General features: G+C 37.0%; 1 protein-coding gene across 1 annotated transcript in view; it reads left to right on the top strand.

Annotated features, from left to right (window-relative positions):
• Positions 1–8,569: 8,569 nt before the first annotated feature.
• The window catches only part of KCNMB2 (potassium calcium-activated channel subfamily M regulatory beta subunit 2), a 39,884-nt gene continuing 30,775 nt past the window's right edge, over positions 8,570–17,678 (top strand). The window contains exon 1 of the mRNA XM_008051573.2: positions 8,570–8,691. Within this exon, the coding sequence (XP_008049764.1) occupies positions 8,636–8,691 (56 nt within the window). The 5' untranslated portion in view covers positions 8,570–8,635. The remainder of the gene's footprint in view (positions 8,692–17,678) is intronic.

The following is a 17,678-nucleotide window of genomic DNA, read 5'->3' as shown; positions in this document are numbered from 1 at the left end:
TGAATGTTTAACAATTAAACTGGTTTTAGATACATAGCATGGAAGGAATCCAACTGAACATCAGTTGTAATTATCCACTTGAAAAGTTTGTGAAGAGATGAATCATCAAATAGTGGACTAATCAAGACCATGTAAAAATGTGTTTTCCACTTCTGCATAGAAATTTTTGTTTTTGTTTTTTTTTAATAAACAGAAGGACTTCAGGTATCAGTATGGCCAATTTGGATCAAAAAATAATTCTGCTATTTCCCCCAAATGAAAGCAACTGACATTTACTGAGTGCCTACTTAATGCCATACATTATTTCAAATTATCCACATGGCAATACTGCCTGATATCTGCTATTACTCCAATTTTCTTGATGAGGTAAATGAGACTTAGAGAATTTAACAATATCGACAAGTTATATAACTACTGTATCACGGAACTGGGATTGCAATCTAAAACTAATTTAAAAGTTCTTTCAACTAAACCCTGAGATGGTCATTTCTGATAGCTGTTATGACTGTAGATGTAATGTGATGTACAATTTATGTCATAATTTACAAGCATGTATAGCTTGTCTGACCAGTCACCTTCTCTAGGCTATACTTCCCTAAGTATAGGGGCATTGTCTGTTTCATCCACTAAAATGTCCCCAATACCCAAGTCGGTGCCTGCCACCTAGTTACATCTTCAATATTTGTTAAATGAAAAATAAATGCTGAGCTAACTAAAAGAATAGAGATTAGGGCCACAAATATATTTTCACACATGATAAAACTTGGGGAAGAGAAAGTGTTTTGTCTGAAGTTATACAATTGCTCAGTGACAAAGTGAGGCCCGGAGTCTCTGAATAAAAGCCCATTGCTGAGTTCAATGAGCCAAATCACTAGCAGGCTGAAGGACAGGTACGATATTTAACCTGAGCTGCTGTCCTCCTGAAACAGAAGTCAAACACATCATGATGACATGAGCAGCAGTTGTTTTACATAACATGTGACAGAGGTCACAAGTGACCGCCACACCATCGCCAGCCAGAGTCCACACATGGTCGCTTCAGCTATTAAAAAGCAGCCTGCAATAAAAGTTCAGAGAAACCATTCTCTCTTATTTCATTCTTCTCAGAGAGAACAAGAATGTTCCACAAAGCACTCTTCTTTGCCTCCGCAACTGAACAGCAACTAGGGTTATTCATTCAAACTTCTAGGCATCCAATTGGGAGAAAAGGTCTTTTTCATTCCTGTTATGGAACATTATCAAAAGGCTGTTCAATAATACTTGCTATCCCCCAAATGATACTGACATTTAAGTGGTGAGTGGAGAAATAAGAACGCAGAGAAGAAATCGAAGGAGCAGCTAGCGAGTGAGGAGAATCAAGATAGCACTGTCCCTTAAGTCAAGTTAGCAAAGCATTTACAACGTTTTCCTTTTTAGAAGTAAATGATCAACAACATCAAATTCAACAAGCTGAGAGCTTAAATAAAGTGTGAAAAGAGAAATAACTATCATATATGCCTACTGGGAAGTCATAGCAATCTTTGAAAGAGCAGATCTGGTATAGTGCAAATGTCATTTTGAATCCTGGTTTCTCCGTGGACTGCACTCCTTAGAGGTGGGTCCAAATATCTTGGTGCTCACAGCACCCCATACAGCGCCTGTCATCTAAGAGGCACTCAATAAATATTTTGTCAATGAATGCACAAATGAATAAACTCAAACAAATGTGAAGCATGTAGTTGACTTTGGAGGAAAACATCCCAATGGCATTTAAAACAGCTCTTAATAAGAAGTACCAGTGTTTTCTAAATTAAATCACTAATTCTAAAATTATCACCATACATTTGGTTTCTCCTCCAAAGGCCCTGGAGCCAAAACAACTCAATTCCTATGGAGAACATATAATTCACCTTCTGCAAAGATCAAGTCTCACACATTAGAAGCAACCCTAAATTTCTGTGCTTAGAGTAACCTTTTGAGTTGCCAGAGTGATGTCATTAGTGTTATAATTTTATGCAAGATTAGGCATGTAATTATGTGTTAAATAGTTCCATTGGCTCTTGCTTGCTCATTTAATAAAGCAGGGTTCGTTAAGAGTATTCTAGATGCATAGCTCAAGGCCACTGACACTAGAACACTGAATCTACTTTGTTCTTTCCCTGCCTTATATCTCACTTGCCCTTGCAGCTGTCACCTTGAGGCCTTAACACTGTCAGGAAGCAAGAAGCCATTGCACAGTGACGCCTGTAGAAGCTTCTCGATACAGAGAGAGTACTGTATCCAAAAAGAATTCAACTTACAAAAATCAGAACTGGAAAGGTTGTAGCAGTGTCTCCTGCTGCACATCATAATTGCCTGGACAGCTTTTTTTTTTTTTGCAGAAGAAAAGACAAGAATAGAAAAGTATTAGGCCGGGCTCGGTGGCTCAGCCTGTAATCCCGCACCTTTGGGAGGCTGAGGTGAGTGGATTGCCTGAGCCCGCAGGTTCGAGACCCGCCTGGGCAGCAGGACCTCATCTCTACAATAAATCAAAAAAAAAAAATGAGCTGGGCGTGGTAGCGCATGCCTGTAATTCCAGCTACTTGGAAGGTTGAGGCGGAAGGATCGCCTGAGCCCAGCAGGTCAAGGCTGCGGTGGCCGGAAGCGGCCACTGCACTCCAGTCTGGGTGACAGAGTGAGAATCCAACTCAAAAAAAAAATACAGGCACGCCAGGGATCCAACTCCAAAGGTTCTCACTGGTCTGAAATGAGACCCAGGTACCAGTATTTTTTTTTTTAAGTTCTTCCAGATGATTCGACTATGTGGCCAGCACTCAGAGACACTGTCTTCATGTTTTTCTTGTTCATAATGGGTATCAGAATTTCATGTTAATGCGGAAGTACTTCAGATTTCATCATTTTAATATCTCAGAAAACTGCTTTTCCTCTACTGAGTGCCACTGACACCTAGGAGAAAAAATCAAGAATCTCAGCGAACATGCACAAAGCAACTTGACTGGATTTTTTTTTTAAAGAGAAAATTCATCCATTGGCTTTTAAATGTGATACCAGGGGAAGAAAAGAAGTAAACTATTGGTTAGCATGTACCCATTATGTGCTACAATCTACTTTAGGTAACCACTGCATATATTATTACATTTAATCTTCCAAGAAACCCAGAAAAGTATGAGTGATTATTTCCATTTTTACAGTTGAGGAAACTAAAACTCAAAGATGTTAAACTGACTTGTCCAGAGTCACACAGTTAGTAGGTGGTGATGCCAAGAGGCAAACTAACAAATGGTCCCACTGGCACTCTTGCTCATCTTGTTTGCATTAGGCCATGCTGCCTTGTCTAAAGAAAACCTGGCTGGGCATGGTGGTGTGTTGGTAATCCCAGCACTTTGGGAGGCCAAGGCGGGAGGATTGCTTGAGCCCAGGAGTTTGAGACCTGCCTAGGCAGCATAGCAAGACTTCATTTCTACTAAAACAATGAGGGGAAACTTTTGAATGATAACTCAGCAAGCAATAGAAACTTTCTGTCCAAGTCAATGAAAGGCACAAAGGGAGCAGGACAATCAGGAGAAGGAGTGCGGATTGGGAAGAAGGAATGACATCTCAGGCTAAGGGAAGGGTCAGAAATGAGACATCAGTCACACCCAACAGAGGAGACCACTGGTCACATTCCCCGTAGATACATGGTCAAGGCAGCCAATACAACAGTGTGTTGCTGCATGTGCTGCATTGTGCCATGAGGTACATAAGATACAGTCCTGCCCTAGAGATGCTTCTAACCTAGCATGGGAGGCAGATTTGTGTATGGGCAGGATAAATTGTACCGTGCCTTAGCAGAGGTTAAGTACCAAGAAGTGGGAGTAGAGAGATGAGGAAGCTGCTCATGTGGGTCAGAAAAGGCTTCACAGAAGAGAGGACATCTGGCACGATTTGGAAACAGGGTAACTCATTCACCAGGCAGGAGAGGTAGGCAGAGGGCACAGTCAGAACTGCCTCATGAACACAGAAACTAGCAAGATGTGGGCTCAGACATGGAAAGAGGCCCTTTGTAAATTCCCGGTAAAGTAATTTTCACAGTCTCACTCACTCCTTCCTTTCATTCCAGGCTGAGATGACATCTTTTGGAGTTTTGACTTTCAGACCATCCTCATCTGCAGTCATCCAGGAATGATTCTGCCAGGTTTCCCCAGTTTCCAGGTCACTGAATGGTGGAATTAGACCCAGGCTTCCCCTCTGCCACAGCTCTGTGTAGTCACTAATATAATACAGATCTCTGTATATGCCAGGATTCCAAATAACAAAATTTTATAAAGTACTTTTTTTGTTGTTTCTTCACTTCTTTCCTAATCACAATTCAAATAAAAAATTCCTTGTCTTATAAAGTGAATAAAGTTGAGTGAATTACTTAAGGAGTTCAGGAAGGCCGTATTTGAACTAGGAGAGAATCTCCAAACCACCTTCTATCAACATATTTTGAATTCTAGGTGTTTCTTTGAAGCCTGGAAATTTGTTCAGCCTCCACAGAACCTTTACACTGTTGTCCTTAAAGCAGCTACTTCCTTTCTTTTTAATTAACAATAAACTAAACAGATTTGAAATAACAGTTTGTCTTTACGAAAGAAAATGGGGTGGAGAAACATATTGGAACAACTGAGGAGTCCGTCAGTCCTTGCCAACAAGATTTAGACAGTTAATTAGAATAAATATATCTTTCATCTCCCTCTTTCTATATCATCTTAAAACAACAAAGCAAGCTTGCAATGCTAGAATAATGACACAGTCGGGAAAATATTCTAAATTTATTGAACTCACTGCAGCCCCTTTCACTTAGAATGATTTCAAAGCATTTATAATTGTGTGGTGTGTCTGTTAAATGCTGGCTAATAGCCAGTAATAGGACGCACTCATTAACATATTAGTTTACCTAGACTTAAATTGTGCCACTTTTATTTGGCTACCCCATGCCCCAAGTCCTTTGGAGGAAGGACTAAAGTGATCATGAGTCCACCAAAAATCCATGTTGAAATAACTTTCTGAAAGTTTAAGCCAGCGCTCATACTTATGAAGTAATTCATTCCATTTAAATTAAAATTATTCTTATTTTCTGAAGGCTTACTGGTTTTAATAACAGATTTAATCCCCATCCTATTTGATGTTTTAAAGATGTTCAAAAAGGAACATAAATAACTTTAAATACCACAGATCTAAGTCTCTTAACGAGCTAGCAGATTCAGTTTCTAAATCTTTCCAAAAATGGTCTAGGGCATTCATACAGCTGGAAACTTTCATTCCCACCATTATCCTAAGAGACCAAGGGTAGATTTATGACTTCTTGCATTTATATTGGTTACCAAGCCCCTACCGCCTCTGTCCCTTGTGTCTCTGATGTTGAGCCAAGAGTTATAGAAGAAAATCTATTCCCAAACCTAGTCCCAGAAAGTCAATACACAATGATTTGGCGTATGGCTTAGATTCGTCCTCCAATTTATTGAATCACAAAATGTTGGAGCTGAGAGGAATCTTAGAAGTTATCTGTTTCAAACTTTCCATGGTACAGATCAAGTCCTAGAGATGTTAAGTGACTTTCTCAAGGTCACATATCTAGCTAGTGAAAAAAACTGGTCCTATAACCAACCACATACTTTGAGCCCTTGCTATTATTCAGTATTGTCTGCAGACCAGCAATATCGGTATCACCTGAGTGTTTGTTGAAAGGGCAGAATCTCAGGCCCCACCCATGACCTGCTGAATCAGAATCTGCATTGCAACAAATCCTCAGGTCATCTGGAGGTAAACCAGGCCCAGTGGTGAACACCTGTAGTCCCAGCTACTCGGGAGGCTGAGAAGGGAGGATCACTTGAACCAAGAGTTTGAGGTTGCAGTAAGCTATAATGGTGCCTATGAAAAGCCACCGAACTCCAGTCTGGGCAAAGTAGCAAGAATCAGAGGCTATAATACTGAGTGACCTATCACAGAAACAAAGAACCGAGTATCACATGCTCTTACTCATAAGCGGATCTTGAACAACTATCGTAATACTATAAGAAAGGGATTGGCAATATTGGGAAACTGCCAGGGGAGGGCAGGAGCAGGATCAGTAGTAGTGGGAAACTGCTGGGGCGGGGGGCACACCTCATTAACAATGGTACCCGCATAATGAACATTTGTATACCCAACCCTGAATTTTACCTCACATATTAAAAATAAAATTTTTTTAAATAGTAATAATTGTACAACTGTGGGTAAACACTTACCCTCTCTGAAAATTCCCACTTCTTTGTTTGTAAAATGGAGATAATAATAATACCCACCTCAAGTCTGAAAAAAAATTTTTTTTAAGTTTTTAGTTTAAAAAAATGAAAGAATTAGAGTCAAGCAGATTTTGATTTGAAGCATAGTTCTTCCTTTTCTAAGTGTAAGCAAAGATCCTGAAATCATCATTTATAATCTGGAAATAATAGCATTACTCAGCTTGCAGAGTTTTCATTGCATAAACATAACATTTGATGTATGCATCTGCATTGTGTGCTATGTTCATAGGTAATATATGCAAAGCGCCTGGCTTATAGTTGTAGCTAATAGAGTATATAGTAGCTAATATTATTTCCATTCTCATGCATGCCATTGATATTGTGCTTAACTGAAAATGAAAGCCACTAACAACGGTGCATCCCTGAAGGAATCACCTGTCTTTCTTCCTGGTCTAATGTGTTAAATATCCTTTTAACTTTTTTATATATGATTAAGATTTTTATATTTTGCTTCTAACTCTAGAAAATTATTCTTATGTAGAAAGTAAATAATAATAGCTAACTATTTTCAGTGCTGTGCTTGAAGATGAAAGAACTTCACCCAAAGCCAAGTTATAACCAAAAGAACAAAACGTTTTAAATATCTTGACTCAGGATTCTCTAAACCTGGTCTCTGAGAGCCAGTGAGCATCTAATGCTATACTCCTGCTGTGGTTTTCTTAGGCAGAGAGTCAGCTGCCATGAGCAGAACCCACAATATTAGAAAAAGTAGAGCACATTTCAAAGATGATGTTTCATCACCAACATGTCTCACCTGTCAGCATTAAAAAAAAAAAACATACTTTGAAGAAGAAAGAAGTCAAATTTTAGTATTAAAATCTGAGCCAAAATTTTGGGAAAATATAGCATGCTACAGAATAAAGAACTATGTTAAAATTATATTTTTGAAAAAGACATTTTGGGGGAAAGATGATTTTAACATTAATTAGAAAACCATGTTTTCCTGAGGCAGTGGCTTTCAACCCCAGCAGGGCATTAGAAACAACTGGAGAGACTTTTTTGGGGAAAAAAAAAACTGGAATACAAATTTCTGAGAGAGACAGACTAGGCTTCAGTCTTTCTTAAAATATTCCAGTCACTTTTTACAGGCATCCAGGATTGAGAGCCACTACCCCCACAGCATCAAAAACCTGATGCTCTTTTTAAAAAAATTTATTGATATTATTTTATTGATATATAATAATTGTATATATTTCTGGGGGTATATATGATATTTTGATACATGCATGCAATGTGTAGTGATCAAATCAGAGTAATTAGGATATTTATCACCTCAAACTTTTATCACTTCTTTGTGTTGGAACATTCCAAATTTTCCTCTAGCTATTTTTATATATACAATAAATCATTGTTTATTATAGTCAATCCACTGTGCTACAGAACACCAAAACTTATTTTTTTCATCTAAATGTATTTTTGTACCTACTTACCAACCACCTTTTATACCCCTCCTCTCTACCCTTTCCAGTCTCTTATAAGCACCATTCTACTTTATACCTCCATGAAATCAACTTTTTTAGCTCCTACATATAAGTGAGAACATGAAGCATTGTGCTTTTTTGTGCCCAACTTATTTCACTTAATATAATGACCTCCAGTTCTATCCATGTTGCTGCTAATGGGAGAATTTTATTCTTTTTTATGATTGAGTAGTAATCCATTGTACAGATATTCCACATTTTCTTTATTAGCTCATCTATTGATGGGCACTTAGGTTAATTCCATATCTCGGCTATTGTGAATAGTGCTGAAATAAATACAGGAGTGCAAATATCTTTTTGATGTACTGATTTTCTTTCTTTTGAATTAATACTGCAAAGTGGGATTGCTGGATCATGGTAGTTCTATTTTTAGTTGTGAGAAAATTCTCCACACTGTTTTCTACAGTGACTGTACTAATTTACATTTCCACCAACAGTGTATGAGCTTCTCCTTTCTTTGCAACCTTGCCAGCATTTGCTATTTTTCGTCTTTTGGATAACAGTCACTTTAAATGAGGTTAGATAATATCTCGTTGTATTGATTTGTATTTATCTGATGATCAGTGATATTGAGAATTTTTTCATATACCTATTGTCAATTTGTCTGTCTTTATTTGAAAAATGTCTATCCAAATTATTTGCCCACATTTATTAGATTATTTTTTTTATTGTCACTGAGTTGTTTGAATTCCTTATATATTACAGTTGTCAATTTCCTGCCAGACAGATACCTAGTGCTCTTTAAGAGACACATTTCACTGAGAGTCACTGGTTGTTGTTAACCTTAAGTGTACCTCTTCTAGGTCTTTTTGCCGCTCCTCCAGGACCTCCACCATAAGAAAAGGAGCCCCTGGACCCACATCCTCTAAGATGTTTATATGGACCAGTGGCCGGACCTCTTCATCTTACAGACACGATGAGAAAAGGTAAACACACTGGAACTTCGGGCACTTCTCAGAAGCATTTAACCTGACTCCCCAGAGAGGATGGTGACAGGGAAGCGTTAGGCAGCCCAGCCGGCCTTTATGTTTTGCACAGACTACACTAAAGGATCAGGGCTTCAGACACTGGCCCTCCTCCTCCTTGCATTTTACTGGCTCACTCCCACCACAAAGCTCTGCAAAGGCTGTTCCCTGTAGGAAATGCCCTTCGTGCCAGGTCCTTGCTTAGCTAACTCCAGCTCAGTCTTCAGATATCCAAGCAGAACCCCACCCCACCATCCTCTTTACCCAAGCAGACCATGTTTTATTTCTAGCACCTGTTGAATTCCCAGCACCTGATGCTGTACCTGGCACACAGTAGGTGCTCAGTAAATACTGACCAAAGTGATGAAAATTGCATTTCTGGGTGCTGGGCATACAGCAAGCAAGGAAAACAGAAACGACAAGAGGACAAAAAGAGGGTGGCCAAATCGGTGAAGGCATCAAAATCCTTGGAAGAATAGTCTTGGAGGGAGGGGAGAAATGAAAGAATAAAGAGAGAGTGATAAAGGGCAGAGGCAATGTTAATGGAAGACAAAGTGACATCATGCAGCTCGATCTGGTCTTCTCATTTGGACTTAGGGAGTAAATGTATTCCTAAAATTCTCTAGCCATTTCTAAATATTTAGTCTCTCTCTTTCTCATTGACCTTGTACTATTATTTGGGTTAGATGAAGCTAAATTTAAACATAACTGCCTTTATCAGCATATTGCAATTTAAGCAAGTCACACATCAGGAAGAATCTGATGGAAATCAGGACTGAGAAATGGTGCTGGGCACAAGGAAAATAATTTGAGGAGGTTTCACTTGAATATTGTTTTGAGAGCTAGATCTTTCGTTTATTCTTTTAAAATATGAATTGCCCTACAGATCAAAATCCTTTGAAACATTCCGAAAGCAAACTTGTTCTTATAACAATTATATTTTACAGTAAAAAGTTGAAAGCAACTTGAAAATTCACAATAGGAAGTCTGTAAAATAAATCATTCAATTTATTATACCACTTAGCACTTTAAAATGCTTTGACATAATATTAACTGAAAAAGCAAGTTGATTGCAACCACAAAAAAATATACATAGGCAAAAAGTATGTAAGGAAAAGTATGGTTTTCACTTCTTTATTTTCCAAATGCTTGTAATATGCTATATTACCTTAATTATAGAAAAAACAATGTCATGATATTTAAATCAAATTGCAGCCTGGAAGGCAACTATTGCTTGAACAAAGTCCCAGTGCTCATCATGACACCAAACAGAGCAACAGAAAATTGACTTGACTTGTCCATCTCTAGGTTTTTGCTGCTTTTTCTCAATGCTTAATCACATTACTTTCTGTTGCTCTCCAGTTGAATCATTTTTCTGTACTATCTTTACTGTAACACTAAGAAATTTCATTTGTCACTCCAAAATGTTATATTTTGTGTACAATGTTCTCATCTCAAAAAAAAAAAAAAAAAAAAAAAAGCCCACTACCAGTGAAGGCACAAAAGGGCAGAGATTTGAACCTGCAACTCGAGTGTCAGGACCAAATCCCAGAGTTTTGTTGCCCTATGGGAAAATTGTGACTGCAGTAGCAGCCCTCCTGAAATTCTGAAGGTCTTATGAGAGCAAGGGAAGTGGAATGTATTTGTTTCACCTTCTATTTACTTTTGTCAAATAATTTAACACATCTTGCTATTTTTTATAAGTGAAGGAATTAACATTTAAGAAGCAATTACTATGTACTGTACATTTTATTTGAAAATTATTATGCACACTTTATAGATGGGGAAGCTGAGGCTCAGAGGTTTTAAACAACTTCTGAGGGTCCAACAATCAGTCAGTGATGGAATCAGGATTTAAACTCAAGCTCTTGCTCTTTCCCTTGCACCCGAGGACCTACCCCAAGATCTCATCAATGACAAGACATTTGGAATAGCAGTGAATAGCCAAGCCCACAAGGGGGAAAAGTATATTAAAATAGAGTTGAATATTATACATCAAACAAGATAATAAACATGTGACTATGATACATTAGCAATATTTGCTGTGTCCAAAAGGAGCAAATAATTAGCTTAGTATTCTACATGAATAAAATTCTATGAAACTTAAATTACTGCTTTAATTTTTTATGTTCAAAGTATGATCTCAGTGACTATGAAGAAATCATTCTCAGCATGCTTGATTTACAGGATGGAGTGCAAAAGCTCGTGGAAACGGTCTGTATGGCTTTAGCCTATAAAGTGAAAGAAAGCAAATCAAAAACAGCCAACAAATGCAAGCAGTAGAATTTGTCACTAAACCAATATCCCTAGTTTGATGTCAGTTCATTTGTCTAAACCTTTTCTTAGCCCCATCTTCATCTTCACTACTAATTCATGAGCTCTTGAAAGATTAGGCTCCGATTTTCTAATCCTGATTGTACCCCACATCTTTCCCCATTTGTACACCTAACCCTGAATTGTAACCATCTATAAAATTAAAATTAAAATAAGCAAATATGATGCTTCAAAAATAAATAAGTAAAATGAAATAAATACATAAATTAAAAAACAGCAAAATAAATAAAAAACGGACTTTGAGCAGGATCTGTGGTTCTGCTTAAGATGCTCTTGGTGGTGGTAATCATGGTGATAATGAAGTTGATGGTAGCTGATTGAGAATCTAGATAATTGAGGTCCTCAAGTTAATTATTTAGAAATAAATTAACTAGATTGTCTAGCAGCATGCTCAAAATTGCTGGTAATTTTTCCACCCTCAGTTTCTTCTCATTCTGCCAGCCTGGCCTCCTTGTGTGCCCAGATTCTCCTGCTGTGTCCCGCAGCAACCCCAGGGGCCGGGCAGCTCAAAATCCTCAGCTCCACTCCACACCACCTCTTTCTGAACCCAGAGCCAAACTTGTCAGGATGTTGGATTCCCTGGGTTCCCTCCAATGGTAGAATGCAGGAAACCAGCTTAAGGACAGGCAGAGCAACTAAGGAGAAAGAAACCTTCGTTGAAAATTCTGAAACCAAGTCTTTTATTGCTTGAGAAAGTTGCAGTTGGTTTTGCTTTTTTTCTGTTATTGTAATTCAAACCCAGCCCTTTTCTGACCACTTGCTACGTGCAAAACACTGGTTTCTATTCTCATCCTCAATTCTACAAGCCCAACAATATGAAGGAATATTTTTTTCCTCTCTGAACAAACTTCTTTGTTAGCTGAACTTTCTTTAATATCTAAATTGCAGGCAGCAAAATAAAACAACTGTAGAAAATCTAGTTTAGTAATTAAAGAAGGGAAACATTATTGAGTTAACAGCATTATAGACTGTTTATCAAATGTTCTTTGAATTGTTTTTATTAAATATTGAAGTGATACAAAAGAATATTTATTACAAGCCGGGCTCGGTGGCTCAGCCTGTAATCCTGCGCCTATGGGAGGCTGAGGTGAGTGGATTGCCTGAACCCGCGGGTTCTAGACCCTCCTGGGCAGGCGAGACCTCATTTCTACAATAAAATCAAAAAATCAGCCAGGCGGTAGCGTGCGCCTGTAATTCTGGCTACTCGAAAGGCGGAGGCGGAAGGATCGCCGGAGCCCAGCAGGTCGAGGCTGCGGTGGCCGGGAGCGGCCACTGCCCTCCAGTCTGGGCGACAGAGTGAGACTCCAACTCAAAAAAAAAAAAGAATATTTATTACATATGTTAATATACAAAGAATAATAATATGAACAACTGGGTACCTATCATTTAGCTTATAAAATAAAACAATCAGAATTGCTAAAGCTCTTGAGGATATTTTTCTCTTTTTTTTTTTGAGTTGGCGTCTCACTCTGTCACCCAGACTAGAGTGCAGTGGCCGCTCCCGGCCACCGCAGCCTCGCCCTGCTGGGCTCCACGACCCTTCCGCCTCAGCCTTCCAAGTAGCTGGAACTACAGGTGCGCCCTACCACGCCCAGCTAATTTTTTTTAATTTATGGTAGAGATGGGGGTCTCACTAAGTTGCCCAGGAGGGTCTCGAACCCGCGGGCTCAGTTAATCCACTCACCTCGGCCTCCCAAAGCGCTGGGATTACAGGCTGAGCCACCGAGCCCGGCGAGGATATTTTTCTAATACTATCCTACTCCCTACCCCACCTTCCACCCAGAAATAATCAGCATCCCGAGTTTTATGTTTACCATTCCCTTGCTTTTCCTTATGAGTTTATCATATTTGAATCTTTAAACAATATATTATTTCCAAATGTTTGGAGAGCTTATATAAATAGAATCATGCCTTAGTTATTGTTCTTCAACTTTGTTTTCACCAAACATTATGTTGCTACGATGTGTCAATGCGGGTGTGAGTGACTGTAGTTTATTTTCTCTGCCGTGTAATATGCCATTACATGAATAGACTACCATATTCATCCAGTCTACTGCTAATGAGCAATTGCATTATTTCCAGTTCTTTCATCATTACCAGCAATGCTGCTATAATATGTCTTGTGCACATTTATGAACATTTCTTAGGATTCATATCTAACGTGGGATGATTGTTTCAAAAGTATACACAGCTTCAGGGCTGGCACGGTGGCTCATGCCTGTAATCTCAACACTTTGGGAGACAGAGGCAGGAGGGTCACTTGAGCCCAGGAGTTCAATAACAGCCTAGGCAACGTAGCAAGTCCTCACTCTACAAAAAAAAAAAAAAAAAAAAAAAATCAAAAACTTAGCTGGATGTGGTGGCACATGCCTGTAGTCCCAGCTACTTGGCAGGCTGAAGCAGAAGGATTGCCTAAGCCCAGGAGGTCGAACTGTGGTGAGCCCTGATCTGCACTCCAAACTAGACAACAGAGTTTTGTTTTTTTTAAGAATACACAACTTCAACTTTTGAACTTTACCGGGTAATGCCACGGCTTTCCAAAGCAGTCATACATGTGATTCCCACTGCTCTACAGCAGGCATGTCCAACTGCTAGCCTTCAGGTGGCCAGGACAGCTAGTAATATGGCCCCATGAAATCTTTTAATGTCATGTGTTTTTTAGCATTTATTTCCTTCATGATCCCATGCACGTTCCATTTTTGAAGTTCTCCATCACACCTTATTCATGACATCACTTTTTGGCAGCAAATTTGTGAGTAGCTGTTTTCAGTTATGAAGCATGCAAAGAGCAAAAATCAAACCAATATTTCTAATGAGCACCTTATGAACTCACTAAGAATTGCAACCACTTCCCTTGAACCAGACATGGATTGATTAGTTTTACAAAAACAATGTCAAATCTCCCACTAGTTTTATATTGTTATTCTAAACTTTATAATAGAAAACTAGAGTTTTTTTTTCTAAGCTTTATATTTAAAAATAAAAGAAGTCATTATGTACATATACTAACTATATTACATAACGTTTGTTTGGTCCAAGACAATTCCTCTTTACTTGATGTGGTTCTGGGAAGCCAAAAGGTTGAACACTCCTGTTCTACAGCCTTGCCTGGAGTTTTAAAATTTCTAATTTTCACCAATTCAGAGGGTTATTATGATTTTAATTCTCATTTCTCAGATTCACAATAAGAGTGAATCTACTCCCTTAGTTCTTTCTGTGATTTGACTGCTTTTGACCCGCTTTTCTACTGAACTGCCTGTCTTTCTTTATAAAAGTCTATATGCATTCTTTATCTGCTATATGAATTTAAATCGCTTCTCTCAGTCTATGGTTTGTCTTTTCACTTTATTTATGATGTCTTTTGATGAATATATATTTTTCATTTTAATATATTCTAAATTAGCAAGTTTGGAAACGTTTGGAAATTCCTTTGAACTCCAGGTTCAAAAGGATATTCCAAACAGTTTTCTAAATATTTTTTAGCTTTGACTTTTACAATTAAATCCTTAATCACCTGTAATTGACTTTTGAGTGGGGTGTGAGGTAGGTATCCAATTATCTTTTAGGGATAACCAATTGTCCCAGAACCATCTGTCAGAGAGTTTAACCTTTCTCCATTGATCTGAAACCACATCACATATTACATTTCTCTTTGTGCATGAGTATGTTTCTGAATCACTATTCTGCTCTACTCGTCAGTTTTGTGCACTTCAGACAAAACCACACTTGAATTTGCAAGTTTTAGCATTATACCTGTAATACATCTCGATATCTAACAGGGCAAGTCACCCATCTTGTTCTTTTGTAACCAAAAGTGTATTTACTATTCTTAGCCATTTGCTCTTCCAATAAATTTTAGAAACAGTTGATCAAGTCACCTACCACACTTCCCAAAAAGCTCTTGGAATTTTTATTGAAATTTTATAAAATCTGTTAATTAATTATGATAAATTACAACATTATATTGCCAAGTTTTCCTCTGAATGAAAATGAGCAATCTCTCCATTGATTTGTCTTCTCTAATATCTCCTAATAAAGTTTTATAATTTCTTTTAAAAAGAACTTGAATATAGTCTATTAGAGTTGTTTCTAAGAACCTTGCTTTTTTTTAACTTTTAAATTTTTTTATTTTGAAATTATGGGGTACAATTCAGGGCTGGGTACACAAATATTTGTTGTGCAGGTACCCTTGTTGGTGAGGTGTTCCCCCCCAGGCAGATTTCGACTACTGTCACTCCCACCTCCCCACCACCTCCTTGCCTCCGCAGTTTCCCACTATTGTCAATCCTTTTCTTATGGTATTACGATAGTTAGAACCCTGTTTTTTAATGTTTACATTGCATTTTCTGTTTTTACTGATAAATGGCAAGATAGCTATAATATATCAACTTTTGAAACAACTATGCTTAATTTTTAAGTAATAATTTATCTGTAGATTCTTTTGTATTTTCTTCATAATTGTATCATTGGTGAATAGTGCTCTTGTTTCTTCTTTGTTAGTAAATATACTATTCATTTATTTTCCTTGCCTTTATTATACTAGCTAGTAAATCAGTAAATCAAGAATAAAACACGTGATAGTGGACATCTTTGCTTTGTTCCTGCTCATAAAGTAAATTATTTCAACATTTCAGCATTAAGTATCAAGTTTACTATAGATATTTCCTCTATGCCATTTATTACATTAAAAATGTTCCTATATATTTTTAATTTGATAAGGATCTTCATCATGAGTAGATACTAAATTTTGTCAAATATATTTATCTACTTTTATTATATTCTCATATGAATGTAACCATTTTATATGTTTATGTAACATATTACATTAATAGAGAATCAAATGATGACCAACACTATTTTCCTGGGATAGTCCAAGCTTGATCATGGCTTCGTTTTGGTATCAAAGTATGCTAATTTCATAAATAAGTTGGGTAGCATTTCATCCTTTTCTATACTCTGGAAAGATTCATATCATATAGGTAGAGTTCAGATATACATCATCAAAGCCTAATCTTTTCATTATTGTGATTTTTTAACTGATGATTCAATTTTTTGATAATTTAGAACTATTTGAATTGTCTAGTTATTTCTGAATCCATTTCAGTAAGTTATATACTTGTAAAGCTTAACTGTGTATTTCAGTAAAGTATATAACTCAAAGTTTTCAAATGTCTTTATTTAATTTTTAAATATCTTCTTTCTAATCCATACTGTATCTGTAGTTACATTTTTTAACTCCTGATACTGATTTGGCCTCATTTATTTTTTTAATCTTGTCAGAGGTTTGTCTGTTTCATTAGTCTTTTCAGTAAATTAACCTTTGAATTCATCAGTCCTTTAATATAATTCATCTATTCCACTTATTTGTGTTCATACTTTTTATTTCCTTTATTATACGTTCTTTTAGGATATCCTGTGAATATTTTTATGACTTCCTAATTTGGATGCCCAGAGCATTAATTCTCAGGCTTTCTCCTTATCTAATGTAGATATTTAAAACTATCTATTTCTGTCTATGTATTGCTTTAGCTGCATCCCACTACTTGCTCTATGGTGTTTTTCATATCATTAAATTCTTAATACTTCTTAATTTTTGTCATATTTTATTCTATGACTCATGAGTTATTTGTACTATATTTTTATTTCCATATATGGATGTCATTCTAGTTATTTTTGTTATTTATTTCTGCCGTTGCTGTACTAGATCCAAATAATGTGATGAATATAAAAGCAATACTTGTCAAAGACTTCTTAGGTTATAAGGATACCCTAACTTATCTGGATAGTTCACATAATTTTCTGTTTCTTTCTATATATTACACTAATTCCTTTTATAAAGTGTAATATGCTAATGGATCAGATAAAAATAAATGAGGATTTAAATATTAGGGATATCATTGGGAGAATGTGTTATCTGATAAACTAAACACAGGACTAAAAAGAAATAATTCTTACTTTTGTTCCATAATTTTACTCTCACTTTAATGTCTTATTCATAAACCATGGGTCACAATATTATAAGACTTCTTGGGAAGTCTGATGGATTAATAATTTGGCAATAATGGCATTAGGTTCATGGACAAAAACCATCTCATTAACGACATATACATACATGTATTAAATGTGACTGTCATGTGTTCCCCAACTCAAAAACACATTGCTCCCAATGGAATGTACACATTAAAAGACCCAAACTTTACCTGAATGATGATCACTTATGTACCCAACCCTGAATTGTACCCTCATCTTTAAAATAAATAAATAAAATGTTTTTAAAAGATGATAATTAAACTAATCAAATCAGACCATAAAATACATGCCTAGTAGTTCAAGGAAAATATATGAAATCTGGAACTAATATAGGATGAGGGTATTCCTACAAAGAAGTGAGTCTCAAAAATGTAGAAGGTTTTGATGAACAGAGGCAGAACAACAGCTGTGTTTATCAATGCCAGGCCCAGTCTGCCATATGAGATAACAGTTTGGGTTCCCCTAGGGCAGAAGTGTATAGATGCTCAGAAGTCACTCAGCAAACTATTGACTCACAGGGTCTAACAGAAGGGTACTTTCCCCTGAAGTCTGGAAACAAAATCTCTCAGTGCCTAGCAAGTTTG

The sequence above is a fragment of the Carlito syrichta genome, unplaced genomic scaffold, assembly GCF_000164805.1.
Source record: "Carlito syrichta isolate Samal-C Ts95f unplaced genomic scaffold, Tarsius_syrichta-2.0.1 Scaffold199577, whole genome shotgun sequence".
Classification (NCBI taxonomy): Eukaryota; Metazoa; Chordata; class Mammalia; order Primates; family Tarsiidae; genus Carlito; species Carlito syrichta.
This window is presented reverse-complemented; position numbering and strand designations above follow the sequence as displayed.